We start from the raw sequence: 21,200 nt of genomic DNA, 5'->3' as shown, positions 1-21,200 counted from the left end.
CTCAAACCTATTAGCAAACTCATTTTGGTGGATTATGGTGCATTTTTGCAATAGTTAGTATGAAAATGAGCAAAGATTAACGTTGATGTAACAGGATAATTATCTACTGTACAGTTTAAATGACATTTTCCTCAAGCTGATTCATCATGACGTCAATCAGTGAAGCTAAATTATGGACTGGCTTTGCAACAGGTTAATAAATGATCTCCTCTTCTTCAAACAGTCCCAAAGTATTCAACCTTCTCTGAGGCTGAAGTCTGAAGACTTAATCCCCAAAGTCATTACATGTCATGACAACACAGACAGGAAGAAGAGACGAGTAGAAAAGAGAAGTGCTCTGCAGCAAGGCACCGGATCTCTGAAGGTAGACTGGAGAAGGCTGCGTTATGAGACTCAGATACAACTGATTTATCATTTCACTCCTAAAAACATCAGACTCATGATGGACGGTTTTCAATAAGAAGGATGAACATCGGTGCAGCAGAACCACAGATATCACCTTTTTTTATTCTCCTTCTTCCTTGTGAAAACCTAGTGCCTACATTACCCACAATGCAACTCTGTGGCCGACAGTTCTGACAGAGATTGGGAATTAACTGATTAGTTAAAACAAATGGTGGAAAATGTTGATCAGTGTTTCTCAGAGTCCAAGATGACGTCATCAAACGTCTTCATTCAGAGAATTTCAGCTTTTTGATCTTTTAAAAAATGATTAGTTGATTATCAAAATAGTTGGTGATCAATATAATCGTTGCAGCTCTACTTCTGTCCAACTCCAACCGAAGCTGACTCAAGTGACATCATCAGTGACATCATCAGCCCCCGCTGGACACACAAAAAGCTTTATTTATACTACTTTTTATACAGAGAACACCTGGAAACACACACTGAGGTAGAAAATAGATGGAGTTCACCTTTAAAACATAATAAGTTACGACATGCGGTCGGCTTCTTCTTCTTCAGTTCCGATCATATTATCAAACACAGGTTTCACATGGAAGGAGGTAAAGAATCAGTCCAAGCTTTGACAATCACAGTCAAGCTGGAGATAAAAAATCTACAATAAATCACAAGTAGAGGTGTATTTTATTAGTGTGATTACCATATTTATTGTCATATCTGATAATCTGATTATGATTAAAGTAAAAATGATTCTTCAGCTCAGGCCGGTTCGTTTGGTTACCTCTGCTGTCTAGGTTTAGGTTCCAGCGATGAAGAAGACCTAGGATTGAACCAATGACACACATTCTCAGACAAGATTTAAAAGAGAACCAACAGGATCCTAATATCCATTCAACGCCATCATTAATCCAAGTTAACAGTGATCGTGTCAACTTTGAGTTTTTAGGTTTAGTCCAAACAGGACAGGCTGTAAACCTTCGTCCACAGTTACAGAGGTGAACATGAACGGTTACTGCTGATATTCAGATGTTTCATGTGTTTCTGACTGGTACAAACACCAAAGAAGAGAACATGTTCATTATCCTTTGATGATGAAACTTTTATACATTTTCTTTGGCCTTTTGTTACCAGTAACCCATTTTTAAGCAAAAATACCAAACGTTTGCTGGCTGCAGCTTTTCAAAAAGTGTCGATTTAATGCTTTTCTTTGTCGCACATGACAGTAAAGCTGAAACTAACCGTTATTTTCATTATCGATTAATCTGTTGATTATTTTCTCAGTTAATCGATTAGTTGTTTGGTCCCTAAAATGTCAGAAAATGGTGAAAAGTGTTGATCAGTGTTTCCTAAAGTCCAAGATGACGTCCTCAAATGTCTTTTTTTTTCCCTACCTGACAGTAAATTGAATATCTTTGTATTTTGGACTGTTGACATTTGAAGACGTCACCCTGAAATTATAAAAAAGGTATTTTTCTTCTGACATTTTATAGACAAAACGATTAATCAAGAAAGTAAACAGCAGATTAATAGATAATAAAGATAATTGCTCAGTTCAATCTTGTCTGCCTCATTTCAACCAGATTCTTACTGCTCATGTATCAACCTGCCTGTTCATGAAGAACCGAGCTGCTCTTTTTCAACCTTTTTAAACAAAGCCGCGCCTTCGTCCTCTGGCGGGAATCAAACCTGTAACCCGTACATACGACCCGCTGAGGTATTTGTCTCCTCCTCAACCTATAAATGACCTAAAGGAAGGCTTCACAGCTTGACACTGATATATGGCTTCAGGCCAACCACTCACCTGCTGCCATCTTGTAAAAATAAAAGAACTCAATGTACGATTCCTGTCGAAGACCTCGCTGCCTCCCGTCTCTTTAAAATACACTCGAGTATGTAACGATGACTCTTATCTGTCGTCATTTTACTTCTCATGAGATCAAAGTTAAAACATTTTACAACCAAAAGGTTATTTTGGTGCCATCTCCACCCCTGCTGGTTCATTTAACATGACAGTTATGTCATTTATTATATTTAACAACAGAAACCCAGTGAGATGTTTCTGATCTTTTAACTAGTGCTGCAACTAATGATTATATTTAATATCAATTAATCCGCTGATGATTTTCTCAATCGATTCATCTTTTGGCACAATGTGATGTTCAATGTGTTCTTTTGTCTGACTTACATGATAAAACCCAAAATATATTTAATTTACTTTAGTGTAAAACCGTTTGAACCATCATTTTATTGAAGATGACTTAAATGATTAATCTGCCAATTATTTTCTCCAATAGAGCTGCAACAATTAGTCAATCAACAAAAAAATGAATCGCCGACTATTTTGGTAATCGATGAATCGTTTTGAGTCTTGTTTTAAGAAAAAATGCTAAAATTCTCTGATTCCAGCTTCTTAAAGTGAATATTTTCTGGTTTCTTTCTGTCAGAGAAACTAAAGACACCAGAAAATATTCACTCAAAACAATTAATCCATCAACAAACTAGTTAGGGATTCATTTTCTGTTGATTGATTAGTCAATTTTACACTGTGAAACCCGATCACTACTTATATTGGTCACAATTCTTTTTCTGCCTGACATATATCTGCTGACATCAGATTTTTTTAAACTCTTGAATATCGTTATTGATCTTCAAAATGCTGCATGAATCAGGCTAAATCACAAATAACTACATGATTTGACCATTAGCATGCTAGCGGAGGCTAACAGTCATCCTGTGATTAGCATGTTAGCATTATCTGACCATCAAATCACTGTTTTATAATAATGTAGCATAGAAACAGGAAAACATGTCGTACTGCGTTTAAATCTGCAATAAAACACAAAATAAGAAGTGTTGAGTATTTCAGATACTGAAAGCTTAAAATTCTTTTTAAATTTATGCTCATTTTAGACGATTATCTCGTAAAAACTGCTTGCAAATTTGAGAACTTTGGCTTCTTCTGTTAATGGAATAAAATCATGTTAATATTTCTCAGAGTAAGTTATCAGAAAATAACACGAGTATCAAGACATTTAAAACCTGCTTTAAAAATAACTCACTGGGAAGCACAGGAATGAGATTTTTAATAATTCTGGAGACAGTGGAGGTTTTTAACCCACTAGAAGAAGAATTATATCATGCAGTGGTTAACTCAGGCTGATAAAATGGCTGTTTTGTTTTTTATATAAAACTAAAAGTCAGCATGAATGGGATGAATCAGCACAACATGGAGACACGTATCATCTTTCACCTCACAGCTCTGGAAACCTCAGCGCTTATCGCGGCGTTAAGAGGTGAGATTTAAAACAGATTAACATGTTGTTCTCGTCGTATTTAGTTGTTTGTCTCACTTGTGGACTGAGAGCCAGCTGCTGTGTTGGCAGAGGTAAAAACAACAGAGAGAGAGAGTGTTGCTGCTTTGAGAGGAAGGTCTGACTCTAAAGCACTTAACCCCACTTATCTGCGGCCTTCACCAGGAGACGGACCAAACAACAACACCGGACAGCACACACACACACACACACACACACACACACTCGGCTTTAAGCCTCCGTGACTGTGTGTGCGTCTGACATCTCCCCCTCGCCATCTAATCCACCTGACCACATCACAAGCTCCTCGCAAACACACGCTGACGGATGTAGGTGACCCAAAAATAAGATGTAGGCCGGCAGAGATCGTAGAGCGCCGGACGATTAGCCAGCCTGTCAGTCACACGCTGTCCGACGGGACCGACGGCGGCGACAGAAACTCACTTGAAACACCTTTTTTACGGTGACGACATGAAACTGCGTGACGTAAACTCACAGCGGGACTCTCGTTTAATGAATCGAGGCTGGTTTTATTTCAATTAAATCATTAATTAATGTGTGACGAGCATCTTTAATGTGAGGAAGTGTTTGCTGGCGACTCATTTCTGGGGCTGAATATTAGAATTAGTCGATTAGTTGACAACTATTTTAATAATCAATTAATTGTTTTGAGTCATTTTTTAAGCAGAAAATGTCCAAATTTTCTGTGTTGTGAACAAATAAGACATTCGAGGACGTCATCTTGGGTTTTGGGAAACAACGATCGACATTTTTTCACCATTTTATAGACGAAACCAAACAAATAATAAAAAGAATTATTAGTTGAAGCCTTACTGGTTATGAGTTTATAGTTTTCTAAACTAATGCCAAAAGGATTTTCAGTGCTGACACTGAAATTATATTTTACTTTGTGAAACAGAAACACATTTTTTATGTAAAACCCTTAAATGTTGAACGTTGTCTGAACAGTCGTACAAGAACTTTGTCCAAATAAAATCCAGACTAGACCTGGAAAAATGTAGATTTAGGGAACTATGTCATCAAAGAAGACGTAAAAATAGATAAATATACTGACCTGATACTCAGTTTTTTATCCTTTGTGAATTTTGTTTGTTACCTAAAAGGTATCAGGGTTCTACTATGATTATTTTCTCAATTATTCAACTAATCGTTTGATCAATTCAATTTAAAAAAAAATGGTGAAAAATGCCTGGTTCACTTCCCTACAGCCTGAGTGGACATCTTCAAATAAACCAAAAATGACCAATTTACTATCACATGAGAGGCTCCAGTTTCTCAATTCAGCAATTAATAAATGATCAAATTTAATAATAGTGACTGATTAGTTTTCTTCTCAGTTGACTCGTTAATTCAGCTCGTTACTGTCCCCAGCTGAGATCCAGGGAGACTGATTGCATCAACGTCGCTCCACAAATATCTCCGACGCCTATTTAAAGACGTTCAATCCTGGAATGTACAAAATTTGTAGAATGGGCGTCATGGTGGCGCAGCGGTCCAACAAGCAAACCCAGTAACCACAACAAAGCTTTGTTGCTTGTTTGTTCTGCATAAATGAATTGCAGAATCTAAACATCATGACGACTCTGTGAAAGGCTCCGAGTGGCGTTAACTGGTGGCCAGCAGGAGCTTGGTGGAGTTTGGTGCTGAGCAGGTAGTGTTCAGCGGCTTTTTACAGCTTTTACTCTGAAAACGACGCTATGAGACACTGAGAGTGAACCAGAACAGTAAAGTTCTGGCAGCCGGACAGATAAACAATGAGCTGAAAGTCACTATAAAGCTCCGTAAAGCCGAGAGGAGCTGCAGAGTCTCTGATAATTCACTGTAGGTTCATCACTACGAACTTCTTATCCTTTCATAACAAGTTAGCTGCAGCTTGTATCGCACAGCTACTGAAACCACATGTTTCAGAGAGACTGCTGCTCTCACAGTGCCACACCCATAAAAACATGGAGGACGCAGCTTCTCTGCTGACACACCTCAAATCTGGACCAGCAGAAATATAAGAGGAAACTTCACTGAGCACCGTTACAAGCCGAGTAAAAACCAGATTATACAAGCTAATCGACTGGTTTAGCTGGTAAGTGCTGATTCATTCTATTTGGGTTCATACGTAGTTGTTAATTTGCAAAAACTCTTAATAAATTAGACTTAATTCTGAAACTGATGAAAATGCTTTTTGTGTGAAAATGTTTTCAGCGTGTTACAGTAAATATTAGCATATTAGGTTGTTTCTTAAAAACTCTGATGAGCACATTTCATGTAAACTACCAAACGACATCAATCTTTCAAAGAAATGTCCTAGAAATGAACCTAATATGCTAATTAAGCCTAACCTAAAAAAACATCTGGGCAGGATAAGATGATACAGAGAGACAATGATGGATAATATTCAACTATATTTAAATATATATAAATAACCAGACTTAAAAAAAAAATCTGCGTACCACCACCAGCATTCATAAAAAGGTCCATTTAGCTTAACTCAAATGTTTATGAGCAGAACTTTCAAAAAAAAAAAAGCAACGTAAAAGAGACGAGTGATAAAGCAGAAAGATGATGGAAAAGAGGAAATAAATACCAAAATTAACAGAGAGCTCAATCAGACTGTAATAATGCTTCTAAAAGGGAGGAAACATGAATGTTTTTTTTTTTTAATACATCCGTCTTTTGTTCAGACTGGTGACTGCGGCGCTTTAACTGGAGCTCATGGTTTATCCACCTCCATCAGTGGCCTTGCCAAGCAGCCCCACCCTGCCTGCTTCACATGCCTGGAGGAGCCAGACAGGCCTGTTTACCTGCTATCTGCTACATCTCAATAAACAACAACAACAGCAGCAGCAGCAGCAGCAGCATCAACAGCAGCAGCTCAGAATATGCACAACCTGAAACTAGCATCACTCCAACATCATAAAAATGCTGCCTCAGAAAGACAAGAGACGGATTACAGAGGACACAAGGAGGCTCACAGGCCTCTCAGGCTAAACTGTTGTCGGATTTGGGGTGTTGGTTTGGGTGGAGATGAGGTTGAAGAGGAGGAGGAGGGGTGAATGAGTGAAGCCGGAAACAGAATAAATAACACTGATTTCATACGGTGAAGTTAGTCTGATAATAAAAATAATATGGAAATGCTGGCAGCAGACAGGGAGTGGACGCAGAGCGGATTCCTTTGTTGTGACTAATCTCAGCTTTGGTTCACCATGCTGCTGCTGCTGCTGCTGCTAACATGCGTGTGCTTCCATTATCGGACAACTCCTTGTCTGACGTACCACATCTTTCTTCACTCACACAGTCTCATCTCCCTGATGTGAATCACATTTCATTTTATTTCAGCCTGATGTTAACCCTCATGTTGAGGGAACAGAAGTCAACCTGCGTGCCGATAACCGACACCAAGCAGGAGAAACCTCATACCATCCATGTTTGCCTCGGTCTGGAGCTTCATATTACAAGTTAATGATGTAATCCGGATACCTGTCAGCCTTTCAGTGCTGTTTTTTTTAATCTATTTGTTGCTTGCGGTTGAACAAATGAATCCCAAGTAAAACGTGTCCGATAATGGAACTCCAGTAGCAACTATCGTTGGGCACGGAGCAGATGGGCGCTGCTCAGTCTGACACAATAATGTCATCCGTAACGCAGAAATCAATCAAATATATTCCGGTAAAATGTCTAAGAAATACGTGACTGACATGAAGTAAAAGAAGCAAGTTCTTAATACGTCGCTGAAGTGTAAAATAGTGAAATATTGCTCTCTTTATGCAGCTTCCTGTCGTTTATTTGTCAAAACAGGTGGGCCGCATCCTGACAACACAGCAAAACCAGGGCTAACCTGCTAGCTCATTCACCGGTCATATGTCCAAAAAAAGAGAGAAAACATTTCTTTTATTTAAACTATATTAATATATATATATACATATCTGGTTAAAACTGTTTTTTTCCTCATTCAGAGCACATGCAAGCGTCAAACAGCAGCTTCATGATGAATCCGCTCAGGTAGCATCAGTAGCCCGCTAACCAGCTAACCTGATCGTTGCCGGACCGCAGAAACGTTGAGATTATGCACAAAATAACCACATTTCAACATTATTTAACGAAAACTGGTGAATAAAGTTGGTTAAATCGATAAAAAGGTGGCGTTTCGCCCCCTATTGTTTATCCGCATGTCGGCGTCTGGACGATGCTAACCCGGTTTATGAATATAAACTGCTAAAAATGTTTAAAAAAAAAAATACAAATTCAACTAAATTTCACCCAAACTGATGATAAATAGCTTCGTTATTGAACTGTTTTAAATGCTAAAATTTGGTTCCCACATGAATTAATTGCGATTTTCTCGGTTGAGACACTCACATGATGCCGGAGCCGGTGCTTCCTCCGTCACCGCAGGTTGCTGTGCTGCCTCTGCGGGGGATGGCGCTGCACTCCGGGGCTCCGCAGCGGGGAGGGCGTCGTTCTCCGGGGCTGGTTCTGGCTCCGGTACGATCTTTGCGCTCTCTGGTTCTGCTTTGGGTGCGACAACTTCAGGCTCAAATGAAATTAAGGGCGTGGGAGGAACAGAAGAGGAACTGGTGGAGTCTGGGAATATCGTCTCCACCTCACGCTCTGGTTCAGGTCGCTTCACCTCTGACACCGGTTCCGGCTCAGTTACGCGGACAGGCTCCTGGAACATAACCGGCTCTTCTGGGGGAGAATAGGGGGTTTCTGTGAACTCATCCTCTGCTATGTGCCGCTCCAGGGCGTCCTGAGCCCCGCCGACCAGGTCCACGATATCATCCATGCTGAAGAGGTCCTTATCGGGCCGGTGCTGCTCCGGTTCCGGCTCGGCCTGGTAGTGGTGCACCACGTCGCTGAACAGCGCTTCAGAGCTGGAAGAGACGTGCTGCTCCTCGCTGTCTGCCATTTTTCTTTTGCCTTTTCTTTCCCAAACTGTCTCCTGAGGTGGAAAAAAAAGTTTTCGATCGGGTCGTTTTTCGTCTCGTGTAACAAAAAAGTCCACCGGGACGAGCTTGAGGCGGCGCCGGTAACTCCCTCCGGTAAGCCTGCGTCTTTTCACACCGGATAAAGTTGGACAAGTGCGCCACACGACAGTCACCAGAGTCGGACCCGAGACCCAGATGGACACCGCGATGTTGAAAAGGAGAAGAGGGGGAACTCCGCTGACCAATCACCTGTGGCTTCACCCCTTACTGTCAGGAGCTGTGGCCAATCAGAGCGCGTCAAGTGTAATAGGACACCTCCTCTTTCAAACAAAAAAATTAGGAGGAGCAGAAAGTTGAACTGCTCGGCTCAACTTCTGCTCCAGCAGGGCAGTTATTACATAACTTTAACTTTTTTTTACACTAAACTCCTCCTGCTTCTCTTCTACAGACAACCCTCCAACTTTAAGAAATATCACACAAGTACACGAAGTACTAACGTACAATAAATACTCACAACTTGTACTTGTACTTGTAAACGTGGCAGTGTCATGATGTGAAGATACTCCAGTGCAAGTAGAAGTCACACTGCTGAGGTGAAAGTACACCATGTGCTTAAAGTATTGAAAGTAAAAGTTGTCATTACACAGAATGAAGGTGATTTGATTTAAGCAGCAGTGGAAGAAGTATTCAGATCTTTTATTTAAGTAAAAGTACCAATACAGCAATGTAAAAATACTCCATTACAAGTAAAAGTCCTGCATGAAAAATCCTACTACAGTAAAAGTACATAAGTATTATGATCTTGATGTAGTTAAAGTATTGCAGTAAAAGTACATAAGTATTATGATCTTGATGTAGTTAAAGTATTGCAGTAAAAGTACATAAGTATTATGAGCTTGATGTAGTTAAAGTATTGCAGTAAAAGTAGTGGTTTGGTCCCTCTGACTGATATATTATTATATATGACATCATTAGATTATTAATAGTGAAGCATCAGTGTTAGAGCAGCATGTTACTGTTGTAGCTGCTGGAGGTGGAGCTAGTTTACACTACTTTATATACAGTTAGCTAGTTTAGTCCAGTGGTTCCCAACCTAGGGGTCGGGCCCCTCCAAAGGGTCAGCAGATAAATCTGAGGGGTGGTGAGATGATTAATGGGAGAGGAAAGAAGAAAAAACAAAGTTCTGATACACAAATCTGTTTTCAGTTTTTGGACTTTTTCTCTAATCTTTGATTTTTGCTGAAATATTTGATCATTTGAACATTTATTGAAATGAAAGCATGTGAGAAGTTTAGAGGGAAAAATCACTATTTGGTGGAGCTGTTAACAACTCATAGACATGTGAAATGTGACCCCGACTACACACTGCTTTTTGTAAGACATCAAAAGCCAAAAAGGTTGGAAACCACTGGTTTCATCTTTAACAATGTGTTGTATTTTAAAAGCTTGTTATATTATCCATTGTGTCAAATCTTCATCTGAAAAGTAACTAAAGCTGTCAAATAAATGTAGTGGAGTAGAAAGTACAATATTTCCCTCTGAAATGTAGAAAGTAGCATCACATGGAAATACTCAAGTAAAGTACAAGAACCTCAAAACTGTACTTAGTAACTTTCCACCAGAGAACATGTGTTGCAAAAAAGCTGGAAACAAAAAATCCTGAGGCAATATATCAGTCAACCGAGAACAAGTAATGACGCGGTTTCACATTTCAGTAGTCAGCAGCAGAGAAATGCTGCTTTCAGGACACCTGTGAATTGTAGTTTTAACTGCCTACTTTTTTGTGAAACTTGATAACAACATATATAGATGTTAGCTGTGGTCAGCATCACTGAAACACACTGAAATTTCAACCAGCATTGGAACAACAAACGTTGTAAAGTATAAAATATATTCAAATACTAGTGTTGTTCTATTATTATTATTATTATTGTGAAAAGCCAGAATTATTTATTTATTTCAACTTTTGTTTAGATAAAAAAAAAAACAGATGCAGTCCTTGACTCAAGTCCCACATATCGTTAAAGGATAAGTTCACAATTTTTCAAGTTTTTTTTAAGACAATTAAGTGCAAAAATGCATTTAAAAGTCTGTGTGAAGCTTCTATTCAGCTTCAGCAGTCTGAGTTAGTCATATCAAGTGGATATCTGACACATTTACAGTCTTTTTAGCATCAAATTCCCTCTTTGTGTTTCCTCGGACAGTGTTTCCCTGTTGAGCTGCAGGTGGAAGTATAGTAACAAAAAGAGGGACTTTGGCACTAAAAAGACTGTAACGTTGAAAGATATCTACTTGATTTGACTCATTTGGACGCTGAAGCTTCATATTAGCTTCAGATAAACTTTTAAATACATTTTGTTCTCCATCACTTCCATTGTAAGGTCATTATGAAGGGATCTTCTAACAGTCAGTATGAACAGGAGGAATGATTACAGCAAGAAAAACAGCTTTAATGTTCATTTGGGCTCCTGACTGTTGGTTTAAGACACACTTGAAAATTTGTGAACCTGCCCTTTAAACATTCTGCTGTCTTACATGAGTATTTTTGAAAACACAGGTGAAATAATGAGATAAAATACAACAAAGTATATAAACAAAGACATAAGTAAGGTGGGGAAAGTAGACACACAGCACAAAGATAGATTAAATAAACCATCGTCATACCTTCATTTCTGGACTTAAATATGCAGTATAGACATCTAGTTTGTGTTTAGATTTATGATGCTTACAGGAGTTCATCTTTCTCTACAAGCGTCCTTGTAATTTACTTCTTTCAACCTTTGCTTCCATCGCTCCAGAGTTTCTGGGTTTTCCTTTAAGCCAATTAATGGTTAAAACTTTATGGGCTATTAGTTCTATTAGTACCAGAACTCTGAGCATTTATATTTATTTTTATCCATCATGTCTGTATGAAACTTCCCTAAAGTATACATTTGAGATATTCAAGTATTTATTTCCACCTTCACTCTCTCCCATAAGCAATGCAGTTTGGGGCAGTCCCAAAAACATATAATAATAATAATAATACTTTGATTTATATAGCACTATTTACAAAGTGCTTTACATAATATTAAAAAAGGCAATAAAAAACTGACAATGAATAAAATATTATAATAAAAATTATAAAATACAATGAAAGATAATAAAACCAGCAGTAAAATCAGTGAAATAGTCTAAAATAGTGAGTTTTTAAACGTAACTTAAAGAAGACAGTGTGTGCTGGTCGTTCCACAACTGAGGGGCCTGAACAGAAAAGGTTCTGTCACCTTTTCCATCTTTAGTTTTGACCGAGGAGCAGCCAGGAACGATCTCCTACCAGAGGATCTCAGGTTGCATTCAGGCTCGCAGGGGGTCAAGAGGTCAGCTGTACAGAACTGTGCAAAAGGTTGAGGCGCTAAAAGTAAAGCCAGGAAGCTTTCAATGAATGAACTATTCAATGAATAGTTTTTATTTATCAGTTAACTTGATGCAAAGTTGAGTAAAGTGAGCAGCTTTGTCTTTTAAACAGTGTTTCAGGTTCTCGGCAGGTCGGTTGATCTGCCATCTTGGAGAAGTTTCCGCAGTTCTTCTGTCTCTTCTTGTTAATCCCAGACTGACTCTATGATGTTGAGATCAGACACTGGAGATAGATCTTTATGACTCTGGCTGGATGTTTGGGCTCGTTGTCATGCTGCAGATGATCAGACGCCTCCCTGATGGTGTTACATTATAGAGAAGAATCTAAACATCTAAAGTGACTAAAACTTCTGCACAGTGCTGTATATTCAGGTTTTAACCCCCTACACGCCTTGATCATTAAAATGTTAAAATCCGCTCTAAACTGGACTGAGAGCCGATGAGGGCGTGTTCCCTCCTGTTGGAGCTGGTTATGAGTCTGGATGCGACATTATGAATCAGTTGAAGTTTATGAGTAGAGAGCATTGCAGTAATCTGACCGAGATTAAATTAATACATGAATTACTGTTTTTAAGTTCCTAACTAATAAAAATTACCTGATGTTTGAAATTTTTAAAAGTTGGATAAAACATGATTGGACGACAGAATCAGATTTCTGGTCGAGTTGAGATGGTTATCAGAGATATTACCTTTCTTTCATGAATTTAATTTTCAATCAACTCTCTCCAGTATCGTTCCAGATTGATTGCAGGCAGATTGTAATCGTTCTTTATTATCTTGTCAGATAACGTCTCATTCAGAGGTGATAAAATTAACTCGACACAATGAAAAACTGTAAATGAAGTTGGGAAAATATGATTATTACCTTCAAGAAAGCCTGGTTTATATTATATTGTATACTTGCAGTTTTTATATTCTACATATAATCAATAAAGTTCCTTCAGAGAACGTGTGAGTTGAAACTGTGGTGCTGGAGGGAAGCATGAAGCTGTAGAGGATCTGAGCTCGACTCCAGTCTGAGGTGTAGAGTTACACAGCCATACTGATGACAGGCCACAGTCTATATATAACATGTAAATATATATGTCTGTAAGTATATATATATATATATATATAAATATATGGCTGTTTCACACATAACGCAGGACAACACATGATAATGTGTGAGACAAACTGTCTCGGAAAATCAGAAAAATCAGATTTATTACATATTAATGAAGCATTAATGTTGGAAAAGGTGTATTATGACTAAATCTTTAAGATTTTTATGTCACACATTAAATACATACACGGAGATTTGAGCAGTAGAGGAAACATCACAGATTCAACAACCACAACCATAAATGTGCTTTGTAATCATTCTGCAACTCAGGATTTACTCTCATAAAGGGAGAAATGACTGACAGGATCTGCACGCTTAGAAATACTGAAACTACTTCTGAGGGTTTGAAAGTCGGTGTTTGAGGTTTCTCGGGTGTGAGGAAGCTTTACAAACTTTACTGGAAAAAGTACAAGTACCTCAAAACTGTACTTAAGTGAAGTACTTGACTTAAAAAAAAGACTAAAAGTGAAAATCTGAGCACAACTTTAGAGGACAGAAACATTTTCATATCAGTCATGTTAATATCTTCACTCTCACCTGAGTGACAGTCGAGGTGAACAAGAAGGAGAGTTCAGATAAACTGATATACTTCATTTATTTATTGATGAGGACAACACACGGCGGCTGTGGCTCCGGAGGAAGAGCGAGTCGTCCACTTATCGGAAGATCAGTGGTTCGATCCCCGACTCCTCCGGTCCGCATGTTGAAGTGTCTTTGGGTAAGATATTGAACCCCACAGTGCTCCTGATGGCTGTGCCAGCGGTGTGTGAGTGTGAATGTGCATTAGATTAGATCCACTGGTGCATGGCGGCCTCTGCCATCAGTGTATGAATGTATGTGTGAACCGGTGAATGTTGACACGTCTTGTAAAACGCTTTGAGAGGTCGGAAAAGAAAGGAGCTATATAAGTGTAGTCCATTTACCGTTACCACACATTAATCAACATCTCTGTAAATGTGCCAGTGTTAGTCAGCTGGCTGATTTTCAACTGCAGTCCTTTGGTGAGATGTTTTGAAACCTGAAGTGATAAAATTTACAGAATGAAGACAAAAAGACGCCATAAAGACAGAACCCTGACCATGCAGGGCAACAAGAAATGACAGGTGTGAACAGGTCACATGAACAGTGACTCACATCTGTGCTGGTCGTGACTCAGTCCTCCCAGTGACTGAGGCTGCTGGTGACTGTGGCTGTTTCCAGCACTACACTCTGTACAAACACTGACCGTCTGCTGCAACATGGAGGCAACATCACCGCAGTGTTTACATCCTCATCGGGTCACAAGTCAAGTGAAACAGCTCCAGTGTGACTCTTCATTCTCTTCCTGTTGATGATGGTCCAGGTTTTTTTTTCACATGTTCAGCTGTTTTCTTTACTTTTATGCTGTCTGACAGAAATGCAGACTACAGCAGACCCACAGGTCACACCAGCATTTAAAACAAGTCAAGTTCAACTTTAGTGAACTTTGATCCATGAATTTGAGCTGTAATAGTCCTTGTTGCTCCTGTGACTTGGACTAAACCATTTTCCCTCTTAGCAGCAGCAGCAGTGGTCTGAACCACCGAGTACCTGGTCTAAACCACAGACTGTATATACAGATGGACGTAGCGAGGTGTGACATTGGTTTCATTGGAGCCAGTTTGAAGCTCAGAGTTGCAGCTTCCACGTCTTGAGGCTGAAGGATCTTAAAGTTCCACCGACGGCTGCTAGCTGCTCCAACTGACTCCCATTCAAAAAGCCTCAACTTCTCTCTAGAAATACTGAGTCAGTCATTGTTTTTAATGAGTCATTCTGGTCTCAATCTCTAAATTCAGACCCTCTAATAAGTGTGTTGGTGGTCATCTTGGAAATTATTGTTCCTTTTTAAGATTTGAAGACTTATAGTAGCTTTGATGTTAGTTGTGTAGGCGTTGATTGACAGCTGTGATTGACAGCTGGCTCCAGGACTCACACTGAGTTAGACTATTGTTGTAATATTTCACTAAGTTTAATATTACATGATTATAATACCTGCCCTGTTAACACAAGTAGCTAACGTTAGCTTAAGTGTGCAGTGCTTGGTGTTCCCAGTAAGCTAGCGTTAGCTTGAGTCTGAGGTAGCGGGATCATGTTTCCGCAGGAGCCGCACTCCTTATCTGGAAGGTTCTGGCTCCAAACGGAAAAGATGGCGCCAACAAGAAATGTTGATATGTTGTTAAAACAAGGAAATGATCCAGTCAGTGCCTGAAGAGACGATATCGTAGCTTATATCGACTAGAAAAGGGGAAAATTACTTGACATATGGAAGTTTCTTGTGATACCAATAAATAAACAAATACTAATACTGATAGTAAAAAGGGACGATGGATAGTAATGTGAAGGTGCAAACAGATAATGTAATCAAGTGTTAATGGAAAGTGAATAGATGAATAGAAAATGTAAAACAGTTCAGGGAACAGCAGCAGCATGATGATCATTCGAGTTCAAGGTGCAGCGAGTGAGTCATTTCTTGCTGTTCAGTATTCCGACTGCACGGAGAAGAAAGCGTCTCTTCAGCCTCTCTGTTCGTGCCTTTCGGCTGCGGCGGCGTCTTGCCGACCTCAGCAGCCTGAACTTATGGTTGTGGGGGTTGTGTGGGGTCCTTCGTTATTTGTTTGTTTCTGCAGCGTGTGGTGTAGATGTCATGCAGGGTGGGTAGGGTCGTCCTAGTGATCTGTTCTGCTGAGCGCACCATCCTCTGTAGGGGCAGGCAGTGATGCTTCCTGAGCAGATGTTCTCTATGGCAGCCGTGTAGAAGGCTTTAAGGACTGCAGGCAACTCCTTAAACTTTCTCAGCTGCCTCAGATGCTACTGGTGCTGCCTTGACCTTTTAATTCTCTGTATGGTTTGAGAAGGGAAAGTTGTCGGAGAGCCTCATGCCCAGGTAATCTTTGACTCTCTCCAGTAGGTGGTCCACTGGTCGGTTTTTCTGAAGTCCAGCAGCAGTTCTTTTGTCTTGTCTGACGTAGTTTCCCCTGCTGATGTCCAGGTGAGAGGGGGCAGTGTGCAGCATGTGGCTAATGGCGTCTTCTGCAGATCTATGTGCTCGGTAATTGTAAAGGGATGAAAGATGGAGGTGGAGAGGAGCTGGGGTGCAGGGTGGAGGTCAGGACTACAGGACGGTAGTCATTCAGTCCTGCGGGGTTGGCTGACTTGAGCGCAGAGATGATTTTTAAAATTTAATCTGAATGTAATAATATCTGAATTTTCTACAGAGACATATCAGTAACTGGTTTTAAAAAACAGCTAAACATATTTGTGCAAGCTGCCATTTTATCAATTTGCTTCTTTGCTGTAACTCAGCCTCTAATTTAAAAGACATTTTACTGTTTAATTCTGGTTTTATCAGCCTTTTATTCTTCTTTTCCCTTCTCATCTGCTTTTATTGATCTTTAATTTGACTTTGTCCTTTTTTGCGTAAGAAAGCTGCTACGCTGCCACCACTGACGCTTCTCCCAGTGGCCACTCGCCGTACCGCAACAAAAAAGATCCTCTGCAGCCCAAAAAGCATTTTCTTCACAGACCGCCATTATAAAAGAGACGTCTATAACACCGTTAACAGGACAAGGTCGATTATCACTCTTTCTATTAGGAATTTTAAAACTATGAAGGTTTTATATTTGTAAAGCTTTCCCAGAGCCTAGAAAAGTGGTTTTTAAGTGTGTGATGTCATCTAGTGAGTCACTACTGAGCATGTGCAGAGGGCCACACAACAACAGCGAGGAAACTTTTTGGGCTAACGGTAGCCAGGTGAGCAATTTTCATTGAAGTAAACAGGCGCCATCTTTGAGTCTGATATCCAGTTCCTATAATCAGTGAGCGATCAGCCTTTAGATCCAAGTAGCAATACAAGATCAGAGTGGTTGTGTTTTTTTTATTAGTCTATTGATTTGTTTGTTTTGTGATAAAAGGAAAATTAAAAGTTGTTGTGTTTTTCTTCTTGTTTCTATAGTTGGATGTTTTAGCTTCACTGTGCAGAATGATGATGATGATGAAAGTTTCTCTGAGCTCATTGAAATTCTGATTTTAAGGGGCGTGGCCTATGAGCAGGATTTGTGACATCACAACTTGTCTGGAGCCAATCGTGGTCCAGTATACAACTTACACAAGTGTGATTAAACTTGAAGCCTCCAGAGCACAAACACTGAGAATGAACTTTGAAGGAGACATCTGGTGTCTTTAGAAAACAACATTTGCATATTTATAGATTCTGGAATTCTTAATGATGGAGGAGTAGATGTAACTTTAAGGATTTTAACATCCTAATTATACCTTTTTTGTGGAAAAAACATATCAGACAAACATTATTGTTCCAATCAGAGTATTTTTACATGTCTGAATACATAACTGGAGGCGATCTTTAAGGACTTTTACATTTTTTCTTTGAGATAAATAAAGAACTTTTATTTGTATACAGTATGAGTTATTTAATGTTCAAATTTCACATTTTTATTGAACATTTTAAAATAATTTATCGCCTTTAAATGTCATAAATTTTTTGACTGCAAACAATTTTTGTTAAAAGTTATGTAAAAATAAACCTTACTGTGTAGATAAATAGAAAATAATCAGGCTCATTGTTGAGACGCCCTAAAATTTCATTTTGAGATTTTCAGGGGGTCCAAGCTGTCAATTCAGGTGTCCCAGACCCCCTGAGACCCCCTGTGTTTATATATAATATAATACATCCATGGTTTATGCTGAGAAGCCTGTGTGACCGAGGTATTGAACTGGCATGAAAACCACTGAAGAAGAGACTCATATTGGAAGAGTTTCAGGTCAGTTCATCCCTGAGCAATTATATTCTGATAGCAAAAAAAAAACCCTCCTCATATAAAAAGTAAAGTTTCACACATGTGGAACGTCCTGACAGCTGGATGGTTAAAACCTGAAACAACTTGAATTCAAATACAAGGAAATCAAAATATGAGTCGTTTTGGAACTGCAGTTGAATTTATTTTGAATTATAGATTTAAAAACATACATTGATCATTTTATTTGGACTAAAGTCAGTGTGTGTGTGTGTTGACCCAGTTGTTGCAGGCTGGTAGCCACTGACGTGCAGAGTTATCTTTAGTCGTCCAGCAGGGAGGATGAGGATGATGGCAGCTGCTGTGATTAGTGCCCGTTGCCTAGCAACAGTTTGGACTGTTTATTGTGTTTCAGTAGATGTGAAGAGTGAAGAGATGCCCGCTGACCAGAGTGAAGGTTTAGGAGACGTCTGTGTTGTCTCAGAATGTCGACGACACAAATAAAGCTTTCTGTTGTACAGATGTTCAAGTTCATGCAGCTTCTTATATGTTGTTGAGATTATAAACTGGGCTCAGTTTGAGGCTGAACTGGGAACGTTCAGACTTAAAGGTTCCTGGGAACAAAATGGACATCAGAATTACATTAGCTGTGTGCCAAATCAGGGGCCAGATCCTCCTACAGCAGCCCAAAACTAATGGTGCGTTCAGGTGCTCCCTGTCAACTTGTAAAGTCAAACATCTCCAAGTTTAGGAGTAAAAAATGTCCATGATGTCTGAGTTTGCAGCAGGAGATGTGATGGTAAACATGAGGGACAGCTGTCCAACAATCTAACCAGGTTACAGGTAAATATATCGATAACCTGTAAGTGTGATTTTCTGTAACTCTGATTGTTTCTTGGTCAGATGCAGGAACTTGTCTTGTTGTCACCGTGTGGTTGTCAGGCAACCGGCAAAGACTCCAGGAAGTTACTCTTGGTCAAAAATAGTCTGTGACATAAACCCATCACCCATCACTTCCATTGTAAGTGCATTATGAAGGGATCTTCTAATGGTCAGTATGAACAGGAGGAATGATTACAGCGAGAAAAACAGGTTTAATGTTTATTTGGGCTCCTGACTGTTGTTTTAAGACACACTTGAAAAATTGTGAACCCGTCCTTTAATATACAGATATAAGAGTGGTATTGATTTTCGAATCTCACTCTCAGATAGAAAGTGAAAAAGCATTTTCCCCAAAATGCTGAACTGTTCCTTTAATTAGATGTGTGACATAAAAATAACCCTGTTCGAGTTTCACTACTATTTCTGCCAACTAACATTAAACTTCTGAAGAACCTCTGAAGAAATGATGCTTTGACTAACAGGGTGGCTTCACATGCTCATGACAGTCAGAGAGTAAACACACTCCCTCACAAACCATGTTTGTAAAAACAGTCAAAGGGATTTTTCCAGTTTAGAAGTAAGAAACTCTTAGCTCCTATTTGTTTTGAACGCACCATGATGATCAGATTCTTGATGCTGATTCTCGCTCAGCAGTGATGTCACATGATGCACTCTGCTTCCTCACCAGATGACATCATCACTTATGAATAAAATCACAAGTATTATGAGCTTGATGTAGTTAAAGTATTTCAGTAAAAGTACATAAGTATTATGAGCTTGATGTAGTTAAAGTATTGCAGTAAAAGTACATAAGTATTATGAGCTTGATGTAGTAAAAGTATTTCAGTAAAAGTACATAAGTATTATGAGCTTGATGTAGTTAAAGTATTGCAGTAAAAGTACATAAGTATTATGAGCTTGATGTAGTTAAAGTATTGCAGTAAAAGTACATAAGTATTATGAGCTTGATGTAGTTAAAGTATTGCAGTAAAAGTAGTGGTTTGGTCCCTCTGACTGATATATTATTATATATGACATCATTAGATTATTAATAGTGAAGCATCAGTGTTAGAGCAGCATGTTACTGTTGTAGCTGCTGGAGGTGGAGCTAGTTTACACTACTTTATATACAGTTAGCTAGTTTAGTCCAGTGGTTCCCAACCTAGGGGTGGGGCCCCTCCAAAGGGTCAGCAGATAAATCTGAGGGGTCGTGAGATGATTAATGGGAGAGGAAAGAAAACTTTCCATCTCTTCCACCATCTATAACTTTCTCTGTGATCGCTCATATTAAATGTGGATATAGACGATGATACAGCACTCCTTTATCAATACACCAACTGTTCCATCTCAGCCAAGCGTAAAAACATTTTGGGAATATTTGGATTTTTTTTTCTGCATTTCCACTCTTTCAGTGTCGCAGTATGAACAGGAGGAAAAGGTCCTTCGGTATCCTGAGGGGAAAAAGTGGGGTTTTAAAAAAGGTGATAGCAAGTCAAAGAAGCTGTGTCATGCTGGGCCAGCATCTCTCTCACACACACACACACACACACATACACACACACACACACACACACACACACACACAAACACACACACACACACACACATACACACACACACACACACACACACATACACACACACACACATACACACACACACATACACACATACACACACACACACACACACACACACACACACACACACACTGCAGGAGATCAATATGCTGTAATGGAGCCAAGTGAATGTGAGTCAGCACTGAATCGTTGCATTTTTTTCTCTCTTTGTTCTCCTCTTTTAATGTCATTCTCTCCAGCATCTTTCTAGTTCCTCCTATCTTTTAATAATTCATTACTAACATTAACATATTCAGATTACAGATTAATTACAGATTAATTAGAAGTGTACTAGCTGAACATTGTCTCCATTTTTACCCATAATTAGCACCGAATGGCATCGTTCTTTCCAGGAAACTCTAAGGAGATTATGGATATGAATTAAAGTGTTATTGAAACCAAAACAATATAATTAAATTCCATGTGAAAAACAAATGAAAAACACCTGATTATCTCTGACTACATGTCTGGTCCCTCTTTGTTTCAGCTTGAGTTTGCAGTGTTCATGATCTAGTTTGAGTATTGATAGTGATATTGATCCCTGAACAGGAAGAGATGTCAGTTCATAGGAGGTTTTACTAAAGGGCACCTTACATGATCTGACAGTTTTATCTGTTGCGAGCTCCTCCGAGGTCACAGCACAATAAAAGCTTCATTTCCAGGATTTTACAGGCGAACAGAGCGAGAACCCGTGAGGAGAATAACAGAGAGGATGCTGGGTAAACAGTTGGCCTACTGTGGTGGATGTGTTCGGACTGAGGCTGCAGGCTCTGTTTATA

At 39.3% G+C, this 21,200-nt stretch overlaps 1 protein-coding gene across 4 annotated transcripts in view; it reads right to left on the bottom strand.

Moving 5' to 3' along the window:
• Positions 1-8,868, bottom strand: part of LOC137197480 (reticulon-1-A-like) — a 40,369-nt gene extending 31,501 nt beyond the window's left edge. Inside the window, exons 1-2 of one of the 4 annotated variants that reach the window (XM_067610925.1) lie at positions 8,085-8,856; positions 1,184-1,222 (exon numbers count right to left, since the gene is read on the bottom strand). In XM_067610925.1, coding sequence (XP_067467026.1) covers positions 1,184-1,222; positions 8,085-8,634 — 589 coding nt within the window. In that variant the 5' untranslated portion in view covers positions 8,635-8,856. Of the gene's footprint in view, positions 1-1,183; positions 1,223-8,084 lie in introns of all 4 variants that reach the window. The other 3 variants (XM_067610923.1, XM_067610924.1, XM_067610926.1) reach the window with 3 other exon arrangements.
• Between the last annotated feature and the right edge of the window lie 12,332 nt (positions 8,869-21,200).

Source organism: Thunnus thynnus, chromosome 14, assembly GCF_963924715.1.
Source record: "Thunnus thynnus chromosome 14, fThuThy2.1, whole genome shotgun sequence".
Lineage (NCBI taxonomy): Eukaryota > Metazoa > Chordata > Actinopteri > Scombriformes > Scombridae > Thunnus > Thunnus thynnus.
This window is presented reverse-complemented; position numbering and strand designations above follow the sequence as displayed.